The 22,533-nt window shown below is 43.3% G+C and overlaps 1 protein-coding gene across 1 annotated transcript; it reads left to right on the forward strand.

The window, feature by feature from the left end:
* Nucleotides 1–7,755: 7,755 nt before the first annotated feature.
* LOC137878681 (CD81 antigen-like) lies at nucleotides 7,756–22,504 on the forward strand. The gene is made up of 8 exons (XM_068719064.1): nucleotides 7,756–7,821; nucleotides 10,834–10,939; nucleotides 11,062–11,159; nucleotides 16,844–16,918; nucleotides 17,030–17,134; nucleotides 20,179–20,274; nucleotides 20,471–20,554; nucleotides 21,348–22,504. The coding sequence occupies exons 1-8, from the start codon at nucleotides 7,756–7,758 to the stop codon at nucleotides 22,047–22,049; spliced, it is 1,332 nt and encodes a 443-aa protein (XP_068575165.1). The 3' UTR covers nucleotides 22,050–22,504.
* The last annotated feature ends 29 nt before the right edge of the window (nucleotides 22,505–22,533 follow it).

A 22,533-nucleotide genomic window follows, 5' to 3' on the forward strand; every position in this document is an offset into this window, starting at 1 on the left:
TGTAACATTTATTTTATTTTTGAGCAACACTAGCTGAGTGCCATATAGTCCCTTTCTATTGAAGATAAGGCAGACATCTCTACGGCCGATATCTCCAAAACTAGGCAACTCACGCCTAAACAATCTAAACTGATAAATAACACCACAGGTAAAAGGAAAAAGAGGTCGATTTGATTTTGGGGTTAAATGTCCCTTTAACTTCTTAACGTAAACATTCTTTATTCCATTGAATGTTTTACTCTCTCTCTCCCTGGGAAATCTTTTTATAGCCTAACCCTGCTTTAACCTTCTCCACAACTTTATCTCTGACCTGTCTGGTGTGTTCCTTGGACTTCATGGTCCTGTTTGCTCCCCAATATTCTCTTAACAAACCTCTGAGGCCATCACAGAACAGCTGTATTTGTACTGAGATTAGATTACACACAGGTGGACTCTATTTAGTCATTAGGTCAACATTCAATCATTCAGCAGTCATCAGGCAACTTCTGAGGGCAATTGGTTGCACTCAGAGAAAAGGGGGCTGAATAATTTTGCACACTGCACTTTTCAGTTTTTTATTTGTGAAAAAAATTTAAAATCATGTATAATTTTCTTTGTACTTCACAATTGTGTGACACTTTGTGTTGGTCTTTCACATAAAATTCCAATAAAATATATTTATGTTTGTGGCGTGTAATGTGACAAAATGTGGAAAAGTTCAAGGGGTATGAATACTTTTGCAAGCCACTGTAGTCGGTCCATTAAATGCAGTGGCGTGCCGTGCATTTAATACCTGGGCCTTCAGTGCTGTCCTACTACAGTTGAACCACCTCCTAATAACCTCATTATGACTCCACAGCTACGAGTTATTATTTGTTTCTAGGGGTGTAACAATACACGTATTCGTATTATAACGTTCGATACGAGGCTTACGAACCGAACAATACGTTTGAATAATACTAGTGCATTTGGAAAATGCAGAAGCTTAAATTGTGGGAAATATGATGTTCTTTCGGTGGAGCCACTGCGCTCAACCTGGCAACCCACCTGACGTAACAGACAACGTGCTGTCTGACATGCCCACCACGAAAGAAAAACATTGTACTGAAGCGTGTGTACAAACTCTAACTGAGACCTGGATCACACCAGAAAACACCACCACACCCGCAGCTCTGTCAGATGTGTACTCTTTCTCTCACACTACCAGAGCTGCGAGGCGGGGTGGTGGTACTGGCCTGCTAATTTCCCCAAAATGGAAATACTCTCTTGTCTCTGTTCCTCAGTTCTCCCCGTCCTCTTTCGAATTTCATGCTGTTACTGTCACTTATCCAGTCAAGTTCACCATTGCTGTTGTGTATCGCCCACCAGGGCCTCTTGGTGAGTTCCTGGAGGAGCTCGACACATTAGTCTCGCACTTCCATGACGATGGCTTGGCGCTCATCCTGCTTGGTGACTTCAACATCCTGACCGATAAGTTTGAACCTCTTCTTTCCTTCCTCTCCTCCTTTGACCTTTACCACTCTTCTTCTCCTCCTACCCACAAGGCCGGCAACCAGCTGGATCTTATCTTCACTAGGCACTGTTCTACTGCTAACCTCTCTGTCACTCCCCTCCAGCTCTCTGACCACTATTTCATGTCCTACTCCCTCTCCTTATCCGCTCCCCCGTCACTTCCTCCACCTAACCACATGGTTTCTACCCGGAGTCATCTCCGCTCCCTCTCCCGTGCTGATCTCTCCTCTTCTGTCACCTCTGCTCTCCCTGACCCTGAATCCTTCTCTCTCCTATCCCCTGATACTGCTACTGATCTTCTCCTCTCCACCCTTACTTCTTCTTTGGACAAACTCTGTCCCTTCACCTCCAGGCCTGTACGCCCAACTCCACCTGCCCTGTGGCTGTCGGACTTAGTGCGTACTGATAGACGGAGCCTGAGAGAGGCTGAGCGTAAATGGAGAAAAGGCAAACTCCCGGAGGACCTTCTTAACTTCCAAGCTCTTCTTTCCACTTTTTCCTCCTTTCTATCTACTGCTAAAGCTGCGTTCTTTCGCTCTAAAATCCTAACCTCTGCTTCCAATCCTAAAAAACTCTTTGAAACTTTCACTTCACTCCTCCAACCCCCACCCCCTCCTCCTACTTCCTCCCTTCTCCCTGATGATTTTGCCAACTTCTTTGACAAGAAGGTAAACAATATCAGATCCTCCTTCTCTCAGCCCCTCTCTCCCTGTCCAATCATGCCCCCACAGCTCTCCCTCCCATCTCCACGCCCCATCTTACCCTATCTGGCTCCTCTCTCCCCTAACGAGGTCCTCAACCTTGTTACGTCTAACCGCCCCACCAGTGGTGGAATGAACTTCCCACCGACATCAGGACAGCAGAGTCACTGCCCATCTTTCGGCGCAGACTGAAAACCCACCTCTTCAGGAAATGCTACCCTGAGCCTTCCACTTAGCACTTATTGCATTCATACTAGCTTGTTGCACTTATTGTATTCATATTACTTATAGCACTAACTGTTTTTCTTGTTTCTGCACTGTACTTTGGCTCTGAGTTATGCTCTGCTTCATGCTCTTAGATGCTTGTTTGGAAAAGGAATTGTACTTGTGACTAGTTCTTACCAATGTTGAGTGCACTTTTTGTAAGTCGCTTTGGATAAAAGCGTCTGCTAAATGACTGTAATGTAATGTAATGTAATGTGTGTTCTGGGAGGCTATGCTAAATTAGCTTAGCAGGAAAACCAACAGCAGCACACACAGTGAAAACTCTCCCCGCAGCGTTTAGGCAGCTGTTCCCTACTGATTCACCATGATAAGTGCTAAGTGGAAGGCTCAGGGTAGCATTTCCTGAAGAGGTGGGTTTTCAGTCTGCGCCGAAAGATGGGCAGCGACGCCGCTGTCCTGACGTCAGTGGGAAGTTCATTCCACCACTGTGGGGCCAAGACAGAAAACAGCCGTGACCGGGTCGATCGGCCGCCAGGACCTCTGAGCGATGGGGCGACCAATCGCCCCGAGGCAGCAGAGCAAAGTGGTCGGGCGGGGGTGTAAGGCTTGACCATGGCCTGGAGATACAAAAGAGCTGTTCCTTTCACTGCCCTGTAGGCTAGCACCAGAGTCTTAAACTGGATGCGAGCTCTTACAGGTAGCCAGTGTAGAGAATGGAGAAAGGAAGTTGTGTGGGAGAACTTGGGGCGATTGAACACCAGGCGAGCTGCAGCTTTCTGGACAAGCTCCAGAGGTCTGATGGCCGATGCCGGGGCTCCGGCGAGTAGAGAGTTGCAGTAGTCCAGGCGGTAGATGACAAGAGCCTGGATGAGAACCTGCGCCGTCTCGTCAGTCAGGAAGGGGCGAATCCTCCTGATGTTATAGAGCAGGAATCTGCAGGAGCGTGTAACGGATGAAATGTTTGCCGAGAATGACAGTTGGTCATCCAGGGTCACACCCAGGTTCCTCGCAGTCCGAGTTGGCGTCACCACGGTATCATCAATGGTGATGGACAGGTCCCGGTGCGGGCAACCCTTCCCCGGGAGGAACAGTAGCTCAGTTTTGTCTAGGTTGAGCTTGAGGTGGTGTGTCGTCATCCACTTCGAGATGTCAGCCAAACACGCAGTGATGCGCGTCTCCACTTCGGTGTCACCGGGGGGAAATGACAAGCCGATGACAGCTGGGTGTCATCGGCATAACAATGGTAGGAGAAGTCATGCGAGCGAATAACAGAACCCAGAGATGTTGTGTAGAGCAAGAAGAGAAGGGGGGCCTTGCGGAACCCCTGTAGTCAGCATGCGTGGTTCCGACACGGCCCCCCTCCAGGTCACCTGGTAGGATCGACCCGTCAGGTAGGATGCAAACAGGGAGAGTGCAGAGCCTGGAGGGTGGAGAGGAGGATCTGATGGTTCACAGTGTCAAACGCCGCAGACAAGTCCAGGAGAATCAGGACAGAGGAGAGAGAGTTAGCTCTCGCGGCGTGAAGCGACTCTGTCACCGCAAGGAGGGCCGTCTCTGTCGAGTGACCCACTTTGAACCTGGACTGGTGGGGGTCCAAAAGGCTGTTTTGGTGTAGATAGGAAGACAGTTGGTTAAAGACAGCACGTTCAAGTGTTTTGGATAGAAAGGGTAGAAGAGAAACCGGTCTGAAGTTCTTGACATCAGAGGGGTCAAGTGATGGTTTCTTCAGAAGGGGGGTGACTCTGGCGGTCTTGAAGGCCGTGGGAAAGCATCCTGAAACAATGACAAGAGCAAACTCACAAGAACCAGTCACATATACTTATATGACAACAAAGCATGACAAATTAAACCAGCAACACTGCAGTGCTAAAACACGCATTCCTCCACACACTCAAAGAGCACCATTCAAATATTATTCACATCAGAGGGAACAATATTCACAATATCATAAAAACGACACCATAGTCAGATTAACACAGTAGTAATGCTACTGCAGATGTAAAAACAAAGCAGTTCACTTACCAAAGCTGCTGTTCACTTAAAGACAAAGTCCATCCTCCTTTCTTTGTTAATAAAGAGTTCAATACTGCGGTTGTACATCGGTGCGGTTCAGTTCCAGCCAGGGGTCCTCCTGTGAATGTGTTCGTTGAGTTGTAGATCCACTCGGGTCTCAGCAAAGGTTTTCAAAAGCACTTTAGCTTGTGAGTGTCCTGTTGTGCTATGGTGTCTTGTTGCTGCCTTGGTCAGCAAATCTAGCATAGCTCCAAACACCAAGATGCTCAGTCGCAAATTAAACGCATTCTTAGCCATAAAATGTGCAACGCTTCTCTGACGCTGTCAGCCAGGAATACCGTTCGTACAAATCCTTTTCCTGGCTGGGTCAGAGCTGCTAGCTGTGGGATTGGCCGACCCTTTCTTACAATGATTCTGGAAATGTCCTTCTCCAGAAAGGCATGTCAGTAACTCCCAAATCTGTTTCTCCTCCTCCTTCAGCCAATAAGTGTTAAAAAAACAAAGCTACACCAAGCAAAACACAAAAAATTTAACTTCTTACATATCTTTAAACTTGACCTCTTACTACTAGCTACTAAGTTCTGCTAGCTAGCTTTCAACAGTCACGCTAGCCCACTGACCAATCATGGCGCACGTTAATGCTGAGCTGCACGTTAATGCCGACATACTTGTAGGCCACCTAGACAGTCAGAGAATACACCCAACATGTCAAACTAAAGATCTGATTGGTTGAAGACTATGACAATCAACAATATCATCCCCATTTACTTATACTGCAAAGGCTTCCAAGTGGGCATCGGGCCTCTCTTCTTACCTAGAGAAATAGAGGCGAAATCTGATTGGATAAGAGCTCTACTTAAAACAAGCTGTGCTGGAAGCAGCGCTGCAAGTTGGAAGCAGAGCAACAGAGGAAGACAGTAGCTGTGCAATGAGAAAATAAGCTAATGGGAAAAATAATTAGAATACATGTAGTGTATTTATGAAAAATTATTTAATTATAAAATAGCTATAACTTTGTGATTCTGTTTAGGCCAGCAGAGAAGGCTTTGCTGGCCCTGACGGCCCACCACTGGATAACTGACATTTATTTTTTCACAAAAACAACTGCCTTTAACATCCCGTAGCTCTCGTTTTCCTAAAGTAAAACTGGCTTGTGCAAAGCACACTGACTATAATCCTGCGGGCCTACTATTCTTCTTAGTCTCCATCTTCCGTACTAAAGTTTGGCGCGCTTCTCATCCCGCAGGGTTGCCAACACCTGTGCAAAAAAACCCCACTTTTCTCAGAGATTCGCCCAGCCGTTTTCTCGAAAAACGGAGCAAAATTTCTACATTCTACAAAACACTTCACTTTGGGCCCATTTTGACTAGCCATACAATAACGTCGAAAAATGATTCAAAGTTTAAAACGTAGACAAAACGCTGGACTTTATTGGGCCAAATGGGCATTTTGATAGCTAGCACAGTTTTCTTTAAGTCAAAGTTTGAGTTTCAGGAAAATTTTCAGGACTTACACATTTGGCTCAGGGAGCCTGAAAGGAACATTAACTCCAACCAACTACTCTATTAGACTCCATGCTAAATCTGACCACTAATTTCTCAAAGAAAGCAGACGGTACCATTTTTGTATTTTGCTCTGAAGCTCACATTTTTCACCCCACAAACATAAAAACTACATCACCGCATTCGGAAGAGTCTTATCTCTCTCATGATACCCACTCAGACTCCTGCTTTTTTTTAAAAAGGAGGCAGGAGTTTTGTTCACGTTTACTGCAACGTTTCTTAATCAGTCTGCCTCTCTAACCATGGCAACCAGTGAAACACACACACACACACACACACACACACACACACACACACACACACACACACACACACACACACACACATACGCTCTCTTTCTGTCTGTCTTTCTCTCTTCCTCTCTACACACTGACACACACACACACACACACACACACACACACATACACAAATGACTTGGAGATATTCAGTCAAAGGCATTGTCTGTCTCTCACTGTCTCTCTGTCTTTCTCTGTGTCCTCCGCAATTTCTCTCTCTCACACACACAAGCCTGTCATTTAATAACCTGTGTGCGTGTGTGTCAAACATTATAATTCTGTCTCCTCTCCCCCTCTCTCACCCACTCAGTCCCACCCTTTCAAAACAAAAGCCCCACAGAGTGAATTTTAACTGGAATGCTTGTGATGAAGCCTGTCATTTAATAACCTATGTGTGTGTGTGTGTCAAACATTGTTATTCTGTCTTCTCTCCACCTCTCTCACCCACCTAGTCCCCACCCTTTCAAAATAAAAGCCCCACAGAGTGAATTCTAAGTGGAATGTTTGTGTTGAAGCCTGTCATTTAATAACCTCTGTCTGTGTGTCAAACATTATGATTATCTCTCCTCTCCCCCTCTCTCACCCACCCAGTCCCACCCTTTCAAAAAAAAAAACAGGGAGTAACTATATATTAACATTAAGCTCAGAATGAGGTTCATGTTAAGCAATGTTATGTTCAAGTCTTTCCATCACAAATACAGAAATGTAATTTCCAAAAGGTATATATCTCAAAGACAGAAATGATGGGAGTGTTAACTAATTTCTCAAACAACGGTATATATCTCAAATATATAAATGTATTTCTTTTTTAGCTTAACCTAAAAATAATCTAAAATGTATGAATATAGTATGAATCTAAAATGCAGAAATGAGAGAAGCGATATCGCAATTGAACCTCAATGATACTACTGGTAATATTGGTCTTCGGGCAGTAGCAGCCACACTGTCAAAATTTCTTGTGAAAATTTCAAGTTCTGCCGCTCACGTTTATCTCTTCTGGACGCCACCGCCTGCTGATTTTGGACACCTGGTGTCAGTCATGCCTCGCAGCCAATGAAATAACCGATCGGAGTCAAAGAGGCGGGGTGTGACTGTATAAGTAACTCGCAGCAGTGAGAAACCTGTGGCTGTTTTTTCTTCACACTGACTACTGGAGGAGAGGAACTGCGAACGCCTTCAACAAATCAAGGTATTTATATGATTTAGCTGTTAACGTTGTGTGTAGCACGGCTGCCTTTTAACTTAACGACCAATTTAGAGTGAAAGAACTCTGTTACAACGTGTAAACGTGTAAACAGTTGCTTAATACAACGTTTACATGTCAAATGTAACCCTAAAGAGGTTGTACCATGTGAGTACACACGTGTATATTTAACATACGTATAGCAGACTAAGGAACAGAAGTGATGAGGCAGCCTAATCCGTTTACTACACCTTCACAGACATCACAAGTACACGCAGCAAAACAACCCGCCGCTCCTCATCATGGCACTGGATGGATGCGGCCTCATCTGCAAATATACCCTCTTCATTTTCAACCTCATCTTTGCGGTAAGTCTGTCAAATCATAAAACTGCAATTTGAAGGAAAACAAAAAATGATATCTCTTATTTGACTTGGCCTATGTATTGTTTGTTTTTGGTAAGAACTGGGGAAAAGCCGAATAGTTTGGGGGTTTTTTTGTTGGCAAAATTAAAAGTTGTTTATCTAGTTCAGGAGGCTGCTACTTGGCTCCCATTAGGTTTTGTTTCTGTTGAACACCAGCTCAGGTTCCCAGTTTCTTTTGTTTCCACCTCTCTATACTTAATAATACTCGCCCCCCTGTGGCAATGTGGCATTGTGTTCCGGTGTATTATTGACATTTGCATTCTCTCAAAACCTATTGTTTGTCTGTTTACCTTCGTGCCACCGGTTATTCAACATGATGAATAAACACCACATCTGACTCAAACATGTACCGAACATTATAGGTTTGAAGATGTGAAAAACCATGTAACCAGTGTCAAGTAGGTTTGAGATCCCAGAAGAGCTGCCTTAAAGTTAAAAGAATGAAGAATGGACTGAGAAGATCAGGGCAAAGAACACAGAGCATATATGATTAAAAAAAAAGTATAATCTAATAGTCAATTTATGCATTTATGTATCGTGTATATGAAGTGATTTAACAGCTACAGCTGTAATGTGATTATAATAATGGGTCAGTTGACGGAAAGTACTGGAAAGTTTGGAGATCATAGTGGGTGTGTGTGCCTGAAAACTGTTGTATGAGTCCTCATAAGAGCAGGACGTTGGGACAGTTTTGACGGTTGAGGTCTTCGTTAAGGGCCCGAGAAGAGTAATAACTACTCTTTTTTCACCCTTCTTCGCTCTAGGTCGAGTAGACCTTCCATTATTGCTGTTACCTCCCTGGTCTCGGCGCTACCGGAGATCCTGCCTCTTTGTCTGGACCGTTCTTTCTCTCCCTGTTTGAGAATGAAGCCCCAATAGGCAGTGTCGTCTTGTCCTTTTCTTGATTCGTCAGTGTACAGAGTCCACTCAAACAGTTCAACTTGTGTCACGTCCGGTTTTGTCATTTTCTTGCTGACGGGCTGTGCAGAGCCAATCTGCATTCATTGCTTTCGTGCTTTCCACAGTGGCTTTCCTTAGGAACCGATGTACTTGGCTCTGAGTGAGGACTTTGATACCCTACCCCTGAGCTAGGTCTCTTAAGACGCTCCAATACCTTGCCAGTACAGCTAACTCCTTCTCTTCAGCTGGATATTTGTTCTCCACCAATGACAGGGTGTAGCTCCATAAAGTCACTATTCCTCTGTCCTCATTGCTCACTTTGACCACTGCGTCTTCCTCGTTGCAACTGACCTCTGCTACCAGCTTTGATGGTTGAGTCAAAAAGAGGAAGTGCTGCTGCATATGTCAGGATGGGGTAACAAGTCTCTCTGTCTCTCTTGAAGTGTCCTTCCGGTTCAGATCTGTGTCTGTGAGAGAAGAAGAAATTAAGTAATGTTGTTCCGATTAACCAAATAAGGAATGTGTATCTTGTTATATCGTAATGTGGTGTAAAACTCAATACTATGACTAAGATTCATGTCCCGGGGGTGAGAGAACTTGGGGGAAGGGGAGGATGGCCCGACAAGGCAATATATAGAGTAACTTAGTAGAGAACGAGACACTCTGCCAGGAGTCCCCACTGACTCCTGGCAGTGGGGATTTGACGCTGGACACCGTCCAGTACTCAGCTGAGACCACTGGACATTGTTCGAGAGAAGCATCGGAGGACTCTGTCTCTGTTCATGGCAAAGAGAACGCCGTTCGTGAGCAAGAATTGGCTGACGGAGATGTTCCTCTCCCCCCTGCTTGAAACTGGATAACAGAGGAAGCTACTTTCTGACTTTGTACCGAGCCCGAAGGACTGCTGAATGAACTTTGTTGTCCCTTGCAGGAGGAGTTGAGGCTCGGCCGGGCCTCCACTCCCAAACCACAAAGGATTTGTTACTTTTTCATCCAGCCTCACCAAGCCTTGGCACAGTAGGATTTTAGATTAAGTAAAGTAGTATTATTTGTGTGAGCTGTTGCTTTGCCCTTGCTAATTGTCCCGCAATAAATTGCATTTAAAGTAAATATTTCTGAGAATTCATTCACCGGTGGATTGCCCACTCCGGGTAGGGAATGAGTCCTTACCCATAGTGAAGGAGTTCAAGTACCTCGGGGTCTTGTTCGCGAGTGAGGGAACAATGGAACGTGAGATTGGCTGGAGAATCGGAGCAGCTGGGGCGGTATTGCAATCGCTCTACCGCACCGTTGTGACGAAAAGAGAGCTGAGCCGTAAAGGAGCTAGTTGAGGTGGTTCGGGCATCTGGTAAGGATGCCACCTGGGCGCCTCCCTAGGGAGGTGTTCCAGGCATGACCAGCTGGGAGGAGACCCCGAGGGAGGCCCAGGACCAGGTGGAGGGACTATATCTCCAAACTGGCCTGGGAGCACCTCGGGATCCCCCAGTCAGAGCTGGCTGATGTGGCTCGGGAAAGGGAAGTTTGGGGTCCCCTGCTGGAGCTGTTGCCCCCGCGACCCGATCCCGGATAAGCGGTTGAAGATGAGATGAGATGAGAATTCATTCACCAAGTAGTAAAGAGTATTCATGGCTGTAAAAAATTAAAGTAGTATTGTGTGCATAACAATAGAGTTCTGATTGGTTATCCTAGTTCCTAGTCCACTAAACAAACCCTTATAGCTTAAATCCTAGCTATCAAAACCTATCTTGGCACCTTACCAAGAGCCTAGATCCATTAGAGGAAAGCTGCCATTAACCAGTGCGACTGATAGCTGCACTCAGCCAGAGGGCCTCTCGGCCTTGTGCAGTTACCGGAGGAAGCAGGGTAGACTTCAGGAATCACGGTAGTGAGCAAAGCCAGGAGAGTTTCCTCAACCACCAGCTTATCAATCTTTTAATAGAGAGCTGATTATTAGATAGCCCGGTATCAGGGTATAAAACTGCCAGATCTAACACCAGGATATTTTAATGCATGTTGAGACTGGGGTTTTAATTGGTTATTTCTGTGTTTTGGCAGTTGGTGGGGTTTGCCTTTTTGGGCATCGGCCTGTGGCTGTGGTTCAGCGATGGCACCAGAGGCATCTTCCAAATAGAGGCCCTCAACTCGAGTGCATTTGTGATGGGTCAGTACTTTTTTTGTTACGCAAATTTATATCATTCCTCCAAAAATAACCGCACAAGGATATTTTGCCTCTGACACACATTCGATCACATATCTGTGTTTCTCTCTTTGTGTTTTTACCAGCTGTGACTGTCCTGATAGTTCTCGGCTCAGTGATGGTGATGGTGGCGGTGCTCGGAGACTACGGCGCCTGCAGTGAGAAAAGATGTGCTCTGCAAGTGGTGAGAAGTGGTTTTTCTCCTGTTGTATGATCACAAAATAATAGAAACTCCAAATGGGACAAATTACCTCAGGAAAAGTTTTACAGAACCAGGAAATAGAGCGCCAGTGATCACTCTCCGTTCTATAGTCACTTAATTACTGTAAAGTCAACAAGGCCCAGGCTTCCATTTAAATTTTGAACATTTCATATTTGTCATACTGCAGTGTTGAAAGAGCTTTTCAAAAGTTTCTCTGCACAAGAGCCAAATAATTTAAATTCCTCTCACTTAATGGTGGAGTTGCTGCTGCGCTCCTTCTGCCTCCTCATCAACAGACTGGTTAAACGTCAGACAGCTAAAGAGTTATTAGCAGGGGGAGACCAGGAGAAATTGTAACATTTTTAACACTTTGCTTCTTTACTCACAGACTACTTGAACCACACTAGTCATCTTTAGATATAAGAAAGATATACAGTTGTGGTCAAAAGTTTACATACACTTGTAAAGAACATAATGTCATGGCTCTCTTGAGTTTCCAGTTATTTCTACAACTCTGATTTTTCTCTGATAGAGTGATTGGAACAGATACTTCTTTGTCACAAAAAACATTCATGAAGTTTGGTTCTTTCATGACTTTATTATGGGTTAACAGAAAAAGTGATCAAATCTGCTGGGTCAAAAATATACATACAGCAGTGCTAATATTTGGTTACATGTCCCTTGGCCATTTTCACTTCAATTAGGCGCTTTTGGTAGCCATCCACAAGCTTCTGGCAAGCTTCTTGTTGAATCTTTGACCACTCCTCTTGACAGAATTGGTGCAGTTCAGTTAAATTTGATGGCTTTCTGACATGGACTTGTTTCTTCAGCATTGTCCACATGTTCTCAATGGGATTTAAGTCAGGACTTTGGGAAGCCCATTCTAAAACCCTAATTCTAGCCTGATTTAGCCATTCCATTACCACTTTTGATGTGTGTTTGGGGTCATTGTCCTGTTGGAACACCCAACTGCGCCCAAGACCCAACCTTCGGGCTGATGATTTTAGGTTATCTTGAAGAATTTGAAGGTAATCCTCCTTCTTCATTATCCCATTTACTCTCTGTAAAGCACCAGTTCCATTGGCAGCAAAACAGCCCCACAACATAATACTACCACCACCGTGCTTGACGGTAGGCATGGTGTTCTTGGGGTTAAAGGCCTCACCTTTTCTCCTCCAAACATATTGCTGGGCATTGTGGCCAAACAGCTCGATTTTTGTTTCGTCTGACCACAGAACTTTCCTCCAGAAGGTCTTATCTTTGTCCACGTGATCAGCAGCAAACTTCAGTCAAGCCTTAAGGTGCCGCTTTTGGAGCAAGGGCTTCCTTCTTGCACGGCAGCCTCTCAGTCCATGGAGATGCAAAACACGCTTGACTGTGGACACTGACACCTGTGTTCCAGCAGCTTCTAATTCTTGGCAGATCTGCTTTTTGGTTGTTCTCGGTTGACTCTTCACCCTCCTGACCAATTTTCTCTCAGCAGCAGGTGATAGCTTGCGTTTTCTTCCTGATCGTGGCAGTGACAAAACAGTGCCATGCACTTTATACTTACAAACAATTGTTTGCACTGTTGCTCTTGGGACCTGCAGCTGCTTTGAAATGGCTCCAAGTGACTTTCCTGACTTGTTCAAGTCAACGATTCGCTTTTTGAGATCCATGCTGAGCTCCTTTGACTTTCCCATTGTAGCGTTTGTGGGCGTTTGTATCCAATGAGCCCTATTTAAATGGCCTCAGAGAAGTCACCAGTTGTAGTCACTCATAATCACTCACAAGAAGTTAAGAGGCCATGCTATGAAGCTCATTTCATTGACACAACTTTCTAAGTCACCAAAATTGCTAATTCATGTTGCTGTATGTATATTTTTGACCCAGCAGATTTTGTCACTTTTTCTGTTAACCCATAATAAAGTCATGAAAGAACCAAACTTCATGAATGTTTTTTGTGACAAAGAAGTATCTGTTCCAATCACTCTATCAGAGAAAAATCAGAGTTGTAGAAATAACTGGAAACTCAAGAGAGCCATGACATTATGTTCTTTACAAGTGTATGTAAACTTTTGACCACAACTGTATATGTTCACTAATTAATTAAAAACGAGGCCTATTTGCAGGCCTCAGCTCGAATAAAGATAAGAAATACCTAATTAATTGTATAAAAAAAAATAAAAAAATAAAAAAAATAATAATTTTTTTTTATATATTTTTGAGATGAGAAAAATCATGGAACTATCAGAATACATGTTACTGGTTCACATAAGATAAGGATGGAACACAGCAGAACTTGGAAAACTCAAAAGCTCGATCTTGAAAAACAGCACCTTTAGGGTATTGTTTTTTGGAAAGTATGGGTATCCAAGACTTTTAATATGCTGGGCTCTTAGAACAACTGATATAGGCTCTATATACACAGCTATACATAGATACAGTGAAACATTTATGAAATATAGAGCATTTCAAATTAGAAAACTGATCAAATACTCCAATATTTGAATAAAAAAGTATTTTTAAAATTCAAAAACACTCTATATCACTTCTATGTATCACTCATGATGTTCATTGAATCAATAGACCGAAGATTGGACCTTTTTTGAGTGTTTTAAGCTCTTTCTATGCCCTTTTTAGTTATTTAGTTTAAGGTCAAATCCTGCTTCGACTCTCTGTTCAGGGCTGTATCTCAGCCCCCCCCTCTCCGATTTTCACCATTGAGACATCCTTCGAACCGTAGGAGCCAATAGAATTGCCTGGAATTGAAAGCTAGATGATTGACAGCACTATTAGCCAATAAAGCTCAAAAAGGTCCAGCTCTGAAATCTGATTTGCTGAGCTTCCAACCCTCCCAAGAATCCGAGGAGTGTCGGAGAGACACGAATCGAACGGATTCACACGGAGCACCAGCAGCTGGACAAACATGAAGTGGAAGTACGGAGATATTCCATTTTTTCGCTGAGATTCGACCAAAAGTAAGTACAATATTCGATGAAAGCTGTGTGACTTTTTGTGTTCGAAGCTGAATATCTCTGCGATGGTTTACCGGGGAGAGAAATGGAAACTATGTCCGTAATCTCCGTCAGGCGCTCGTGCTTTTTCATGCTGCATGTTCGTAGGTAGCACGTTGCTAACGGAGTGTAGCAGCCTTTTTCTCCGGTCTGTCCCAGTCATATCGAGTATGATTTATGATATTTTGTTATTTGTTTGCTTGGCTGATGGGAGATGTGTTTGTCTCATGTAGAAGTGACCTAGTTCATGTTGTTCCCAGGACGCTGAGGTTTCTGCAGAACTATAACATCACTATATTCGTTCTTCGTGGGTTCTCTGCCAGTTACTTTTAACACAAAACTCTCTAAGTTTTGATGTACTCTGCGTCCAAATGGGGGACCTACGGGTGTATCTGGTTTTAATTATACAAATATATTTTAACAAATCAGGACAAGACTATAATATTAGATTCATTAATTTGAATTGCAATTAATTTAATTGTGGTAACAGTGGTTGGGGACAATTGTAGCATGGATATAGCAGCCATGATAAAATCTTGTATCCTTTCTAGTTCATTTTTAACCATTAAGGTAGAGATTAGGATGATGAGAGTTACCGGTGGATTGCTCCCTCCAGGTGGGGACGGAGTGCCTACCGCAAGCAAAGGAGTTCAAGTATCTCGGGGTCTTGTTCACGAGTGAGGGTAAGATGGAGCGGGAGATCGACAGGCAGATCGGTGCGGCTGCAGCAGTAAAGCAGGCGCTGCACCGGACCATCTTGGTGAAGAGGGAGCTGAGCCAGAAGGCAAAGCTCTCAATTTACTGGTCGGTCTACATTCGACCCTCACCTATGGTCACGAACTTTGGGTCGTGACCGAAAGACGAGGTTGTGGCTACAAGCAGCCAAAATGAGTTTCCTCTGTAGGGTGGCCGGGCTCAGCCTTAGAGATAGGGTAAGGAGCTCGGACATCAGGAGGGAACTTGGAGTTGAGGCGCTACTCTGCATCGAAAGGAGTCAGCTGAGGTGGTTCGGGCATCTAATCAGGATTTCTCCTGGGCGCCTCCCACTGGAGGTTTGCCCAACCGGTAGGAGACTCTGGGGAAGACCCAGAAATGCTGGAGGGATTACATCTCTCAGATGGCCTGGGAACGCCTCGGGATCCCCGAGAATGAGCTGGAAAGTGTTGCGGGGGAGAGGGAAGTCTGGGTCAGCCTGTTTGGCCTGCTGCCACCACGACCCAATCCTGGATAAGCAGAAGAAAAAGGATGGATGGATGTTTGAGTTTGCAGTTATCTAAACTTAAAAGAGTAGAAGAAAACTACTGTTTGTCCAAAAAGTAACTTTATAACAAAGTAAAATGATTTAATTCTCGTACTTCAGTATCACCGGTAAAACTTCACTTCCTGAAACCTGCAGACACACATTTTCTTCAGAAACCCCCACAGCACACCGGCGGCAAACTAAATAGATGCGAGGGAGGAATGGGGAATGTAAAAAAAAGATCCTTTAGTTACTCACACATCTGTTTCTGCACTTTTGACCTTGGTCTTGATTTGGCTCTCCTCAACCCTCCTTTCTGGAACCAACATATTTTATGCTTTTGTGTGCGCAAAGACCGAGTCTGGTGTGCAATGCTACGTGTGAGTAAAATAATAATTAAACCGTTAACAGTTGGGTTAAAATATTTTGCAATGTACACAAATATGTTCAAATATCTTGGATGATTTTCCCTCTGATTTCCTGTTTTATCTCATAGTCCCATCTCTGCGGTTCGTTAGTGAAGCTAACGAACGTTAGTGAAGCTAACGAACCGCAGCAGAAAGGCGGGAGGCGGGAGGCGGAGAGGGTTTATGTGCTGTGGGAAGAAACAGGCTGCGATACGGTTGAAAACTCTGATTTGTAACATGGAACTGTTGTGGTGGAAAAAACTATTTAATAGTACAGAGGGAGTCCTATGATACTGAAATTAAGAAACATTGACAAAACTTTACTTTGTCTTTAAAGTATTTATTCTTTGCGCAGAGAAGGTTCAATCGTCACACAGAATGCAATGCGGTCTGAGGGAGGAAGGAACCCAGAGTGTTTGTTGTGTACGACTTATAAAGGATTTGAGCACAGATTGGGGTAGGAGGAGACATCACTATTGAATTGTCCACTGATTGCATCCCCATTCAGCCCCTTATCTAAGCTGACAATATCATGTCCTTGATTACGACACACACACACACACACACACACACACACACACACACACACACACACAAAGTATTACTCAACCTGAGAGGACCCTCACTGACCATGTCTGACATTCAATAATCTTGTTTAAACAAAAAGGGCAAAAACACTGACTGGTCTGACAATAAAAACAGATAGATAAGTCACAGTGGAAATTTGCCATCACACTGTAATCCAGCAAAGACATTTAAAAAGCGACCAATTGCAACATTTTATTTCGAATCGAGAATATAAAGCAGATTTCAGGCATAGGGCAACTAATAGAGAATTCCCTTTTAATCTGCACATCCCACTGCTTAAATCAAAACACATGCATACAGTTGCATATCTTTGTTGTGATGCACATGCATAGCAGTGGAAAATAGTGCGTTATGTTGTTTGGTTATTTGTTTCTTATCACTTTATTAACATGAGATTTTCTCATCTGGTTTCTTTACCTCCCCTCCTCCTTTCAGTTCTCCATCCTTCTGACCATTCTGGCGTTGGCTGAAGTTGCTGTCGGAGTGATTGGTTATTCCAATAAAGATGCGGTAAGAATATAATAGAAAAGAAGGGGAGGAACACAAAGAATAGTCAAAGATGTAATCATAAATACTCCATATTTACTGTCATGATAATATGTTTTCATTTGTATTATTAAGGTTGAACTGAAAATTGTGGAGTTTTACTCTAGCATGTATGCTCTGTATGTGACTGGCGGAGGAGACCCGGTCATTGGTGCCACTCTCACATTCATCCACGATATGGTAAGCACAAACTCTTATTTCCTTCCTATTGGACCAGTGGCGCGCCGTGCATTTAATACCTGGGCCTTCAGTGCTGTCCTACTACAGTTGAACCACCTCCTAATAACCTCATTATGACTCCACAGCTACGGGTTATTATTTGTTTCTAGGGGTGTAACAATACACGTATTCGTATTATAACGTTCAGTACGAGGCTTACGAACCGAACAATACGTTTGAATAATACTAGTGCATTTTGAAAATGCAGAAGCTTAAATTGTGGGAAATATGTTCTTTCGGTTGAGCCACTGCGCTCAACCTGGCAACCCACCCGACGTAACAGACAACGTGCTGTCTGACATGCCCACCACGAAAGAAAAACATTGTACTGAAGCGCGTGTGTTCTGGGAGGCTATGCTAAATTAGCTTAGCAGGAAAACCAACAGCAGCACACACAGTGAAAACTCTCCCCGCAGCGTTTAGGCAGTTTACGCTAGCCCACTGACCAATCATGTTAATGCGTTAATGCCGAGCCACATGGTAATGCTGATGTACTTGTAGGCTACCTAGACAGCTCTGACATGTCAAAGAATACGCCCAACATGTCAACCGAAAGATCTGATTGGTTGAAGACTATGACAATCAACAATATCGTCCCCATTTACTTAAACTGCAGCGGCTTCCGAGCAGGCCTTGGGCCTCTCTCCTTACCTAGAGACATCAATCTGATTGGATAAAAGCTCTACTTAAAACAAGCTGCAGGCTGGAAGCAGAGCAACTGAGGAAGACAGTAGCTGTGCAATGAGAAAATAAGCTAATGGTAAAAATAATTGGAATACATGTAGTGTATTTATGAAAAATTCTTAAATTATAAAATAGCTATAACTTTGTGATTCTGTTTAGGCCAGCAGAGAATGCTTTGCTGGCCCTGACGGCCCACCACTATATTTGACAGTTTAACTCCAAACCGTTTTGCCTTAATGTGTTTTGAACTTGATGCTTTTGCAACTTGTGTACTGAACTCTTCTTTTATATATTTTTACTGACATGGCACCCTAAGTTGTTTAGTTATCAAACAACTAAAAGCAACATTAGGAAATTGATATTTAGAAAATGCAGTTCCTGCAGAAAATGCGTTGGAATGCTGAAAGCCAAAATGATTCACAAAAAATTGCTGAAAATACAGAAATGGGAGACTGCCTGTCTGAACAATGTTGAAGGCTAAAAGCATTCAACTGCACTGCTGTAAACCCTTCTAGTTGAAATGTCTAACTGGCAGACTTGGAATCTAAACTGTATTATCGAAAGAAGCAAAGAGCTGAATAACAATGCAGGAAAAGCTTGAAGCTAAACGATTTTACTGTCAAAGTAATAGTAGTAAAAGTAGTACTAGTTGTGGTAGTAGTAGTAATAGTAGTATAACTATTAGCAGGAGTAGTAGTAATAGCAGTAGTAGTGATCATAGTAGTAGTTGAAATAACAGTAGTATTAGTAGAAGTAGTAGTAGTAGTAATAGTAGTATTGGTAGTAGCAGAAATAACAGCAGTAGCAGTCAGTCATAGTAATAGCTATAGCAGTGGTCATAATAGTAGTTGATATAAAAGTATTTGTAGAAGTAATAGTAGTATTAGTAGTAATAGCATTTGTAGTGGAAGTAGTTGTAGTAGTTTTAGTAGTAGTTGCAGTAATAGTAGTAGCAATAGCAGTTGAAGTAGTAGTAGTAGTAGTAGTAGTAGTAGTAGAAGTGGTAGTTGTATTATAAATATTATTAGTAGTAAAAGTATTAGTAGCATTAGGATAAGTACTGTTAGTAGCAGTAGTGATATTTGTAGTAGTAGTAGTATTAGAAGTGGTAGTTGTAGTATAAGTATTATTAGTAGTATAAGTATTAGTAGCATTAGAAGAAGTAGAAGTAGTATCAGTAGTCATAGTAATAGCTGTAGTAGTGGTTGTAGTGGTTAAAATAATAGTAGTATTAGTAGAAGAAGTAGTAGTAGTACTACATAGTAATACAAAAATGACGAGAGCGATTTGTGGACTGTCCATCACGAATACAAGATTCAATCCAAGAGTATGAATCTAAAATGCAGAACAGAGAGAAATATCTCAATTGAACCTCAATGATACTACTGGTAATAGTGGCGTATGTACGTGTATATATATATATATATATATATATATATATATATATATTGCGGCGGCTTCGGGCAGTAGCAGCCACACTATGTATGTATATATACGTGTATATATATATATATATATATATATATATATAGGTGTATATATATACACACATATATGTATATATATATATATATATATATATACACGTATATATATACATGTATGTATATATATATATATATATATATATATATATATATATATACACGTATATATATACGTGTATGTATATATATATATATATATATATATAACGGCGTCTTCGGGCAGTAGCAGCCACACTGTCAATATTTCTTGCGAAATCTTCTAGTTGAACTATTCAAATTCAGCTCATTACTATGAAATGCTATTTCATTATTCGTTAACATAGCCTAATAACCACATTTATTGGATACATTTCAAATTACTCTTTTTAAAAAGTCAGATTTATTTCATATTGACGTTTTCTCACCGACACTTCTATTTCATGTCAAGTTTTATTTCACTTAGCTGGTTTATTATCTAGACTGGGTTGAGAGCTTTAATTATGACTTAGCATTAAATTGAAGAGTTAGCAGCGTTAGCCGCGTTAGCCGTGTTACCTAGCTTCTGTTGGCTTGAGCAACCACAGAGAAAGACTCCGGTGTCTCTCTCAGGGACATCTTCACAAATAACACTAATTAACCAGCTTAACGTGTCAGTGAACTGTGTTTATTCACAGCAGCAGCTAGATAACTGTTGCAGAGTAACTTTGACATTGTTGTTGTTTTAGCTAACAGGTGCTAACTGGCTAAATCTGGTAGCAGTCGTTGAGCTCGCCAGTCAGAGAGGCTTGGGCCGTGTGACTAGTGACACCGAAGGGAAAAGTGACATTATGAAATAAAAAATTACCTCCTGTGTAGCTTCACTGCTGTGGAATGACCGGGGTACCGCTGGTAGAGTTGGCTAAACACACCTGTCCCGCACCGAACGGGTTCTTTGAGCAAATCAAGATGGATGTGAGTTGGTGCCAAAAAAGCTGTTCTGATGAACTTGTATGGTTTTGAGTTAAACGTTGCCTTATCTGTGTTCTCTTAGCACACCAGCTCAATGTAGGATGGCTGAGGATAAATAAACCCCCTTTCTTGTTGCCACCACTGGAAAGTGAGCGGCTGTATTCTGCTAACAGTTGCTCCTGTCTTGTTGTTGCTACAGGGTTGTCCTGAAGTCATCCTAAGTGTCTTTGACAGTAAAGCTCAACTGGTGATGGGCGTCTTCGCTGGAACTGGAGCTCTTTTGGTAAGCAAATGTGTTGCTGCGCATTTACACATTTAGACGCAGTAGATGAAGTCAATGTTTTGGCTGAAATATGCTGGTGAATGAAAAAATATTTTTATAAGATTTACCAAATAAATTACCTTTTTAAAAAAAACAAAAAACATTCTGGCCATTTTCATTGCCATCTTGTATTTAGAGTAAAATGTTTTGTGTGCATGCAACTTAATACAGCTCATTATGAAGTGCATGCAAAATGCTAATAATAGAGTTGTACTGTAGATGTTGTTGTGTAGAACCACCAAATCAGACAGCCAATCAGAAGCCAGATACAGATCATTGGCTTTGTTTTGCTTCGATTGGCAAAACCGGTATGGCGGCCTACAGGTACAAAGGCTGAGGTCATGTGTTATCCTCCACAAACATTATTTGGAGGATATGATATCAGATTGGCTTCACTTTACAGAACTTGTGTAGATGCTACTGAATGGTGTAGAACCACCAAATCAGATGGCCAATCAGGAGGTCAGATACAGATCATTTGCTTTGTTTTGCTTCGATTGGCTCATAGATAAAGCAGGTACGCCGGCCTTCAGGTACAAAGGCTGAGAGTTATCCTCTGAAGACTGATATCTTTTATCTTTTCCATTTTGTGTCTTGCCTATACACAAGCTTAATTTTGTCTTCTGCTGTTGTTGTTCATGAAGTATATGACCGTGTTCTAATCACTCTAAATCCCCCTCATCTCTCTTAACCAATCGTCCTCCCCCTGTCTTGCCTTCACTCTTTCCATTCTCCCCATCCTTGGTGGCCAAAGTTCATAGCTGTGATTTGCAGCATAATCCTCAGTAGAAAGCTCTGTCTGTCCAACTCATCTCCTCAGTGCATCGTCCTGACTCAGTCCACTTCTGTCCTGGCTAACCCTCAACCGTCTCAGCACGGATTTGTCTCCACCTCCTACCCAGTCGTCTCCACCTCCTACCCCTACCCGGTCGTCTCCAACTCCTACCCCTACCCGGTCGTCTCCACCTCCTACCCCTACCCGGTCGTCTCCACCTCCTACCCCGACCCAGTTGTCTCCACCTCCTGCCCCGACCCCGTCGTCTCCACCTCCTACCCCGACCCAGTCGTCTCCACCTCCTACCCCGACCCAGTCGTCTCCACCTCCTACCCTGATCCCGACCCAGTCGTCTCCACCTCCTACCCTGACCCAGTCGTCCCCACCTCCTACCCCGACCCAGTCGTCTCCACCTCCTACCCCGACCCTGTCGTCTCCACCTCCTACCCTAACCCAGTCGTCTCCACCTCCTACCCCTACCCAGTCGTCTCCACCTCCTACCCCTACCCTGATCCAGTCATCTCCACCTCCAACCCTGACCCAGTCATCTCCACCTCCTACCCCTACCCTGACCCAGTCATCTCCACCTCCAACCCTGACCCAGTCATCTCCACCTCCTACCCCTACCCTGACCCAGTCGTCTCCACCCCTCTCTCTGCAGCTAACATCCCTTTGGCTTAGTCCTAGTGCACTCTTGTTGGTTTTCACTCACTGTCGCCCCGTCTTGATTTGATTCCATGACGCTCTAGCATAGAGAATACACATCTATTTTTTTATCCATTCTCTTCACTGCTGAACATGTTCAGCTCCTCTGCATGGTGTCTCCAGCTCGCTTTAAAAAGGAAAAATCCACCCTTTTTAAAAAAGGACCTAAGGCACAATTATTTCCTCACAAATTCTAAAATTAACACAAGTGGCTGCATGCAAATTGAAAGCATGGGCTGGTACCGTTCTCACACCAACTCATTCGGTGGCTGCTTTAATCCTGGAGGGGATAAAGAGCAGGAAGCAGGTTTCCCTCCTCCTTCTGTGTCTGCATCAGAGATTATCGCCCTGGTCTGCACCATTATCCTTCTGAAGCAGACCAAGAGAGACCAGCAGGAGATCACTGCGTACTATTCGACTGTGTACTAACGAGAGGATTCGGTTTGCCCCTCCTCTGCCT

The sequence above is a fragment of the Cebidichthys violaceus genome, unplaced genomic scaffold (genome assembly GCF_023349555.1).
Source record: "Cebidichthys violaceus isolate CVI_PGR_0920_01 unplaced genomic scaffold, fCebVio1.0.p SCAF_23, whole genome shotgun sequence".
In the NCBI taxonomy this organism is placed as follows: Eukaryota; Metazoa; Chordata; class Actinopteri; order Perciformes; family Stichaeidae; genus Cebidichthys; species Cebidichthys violaceus.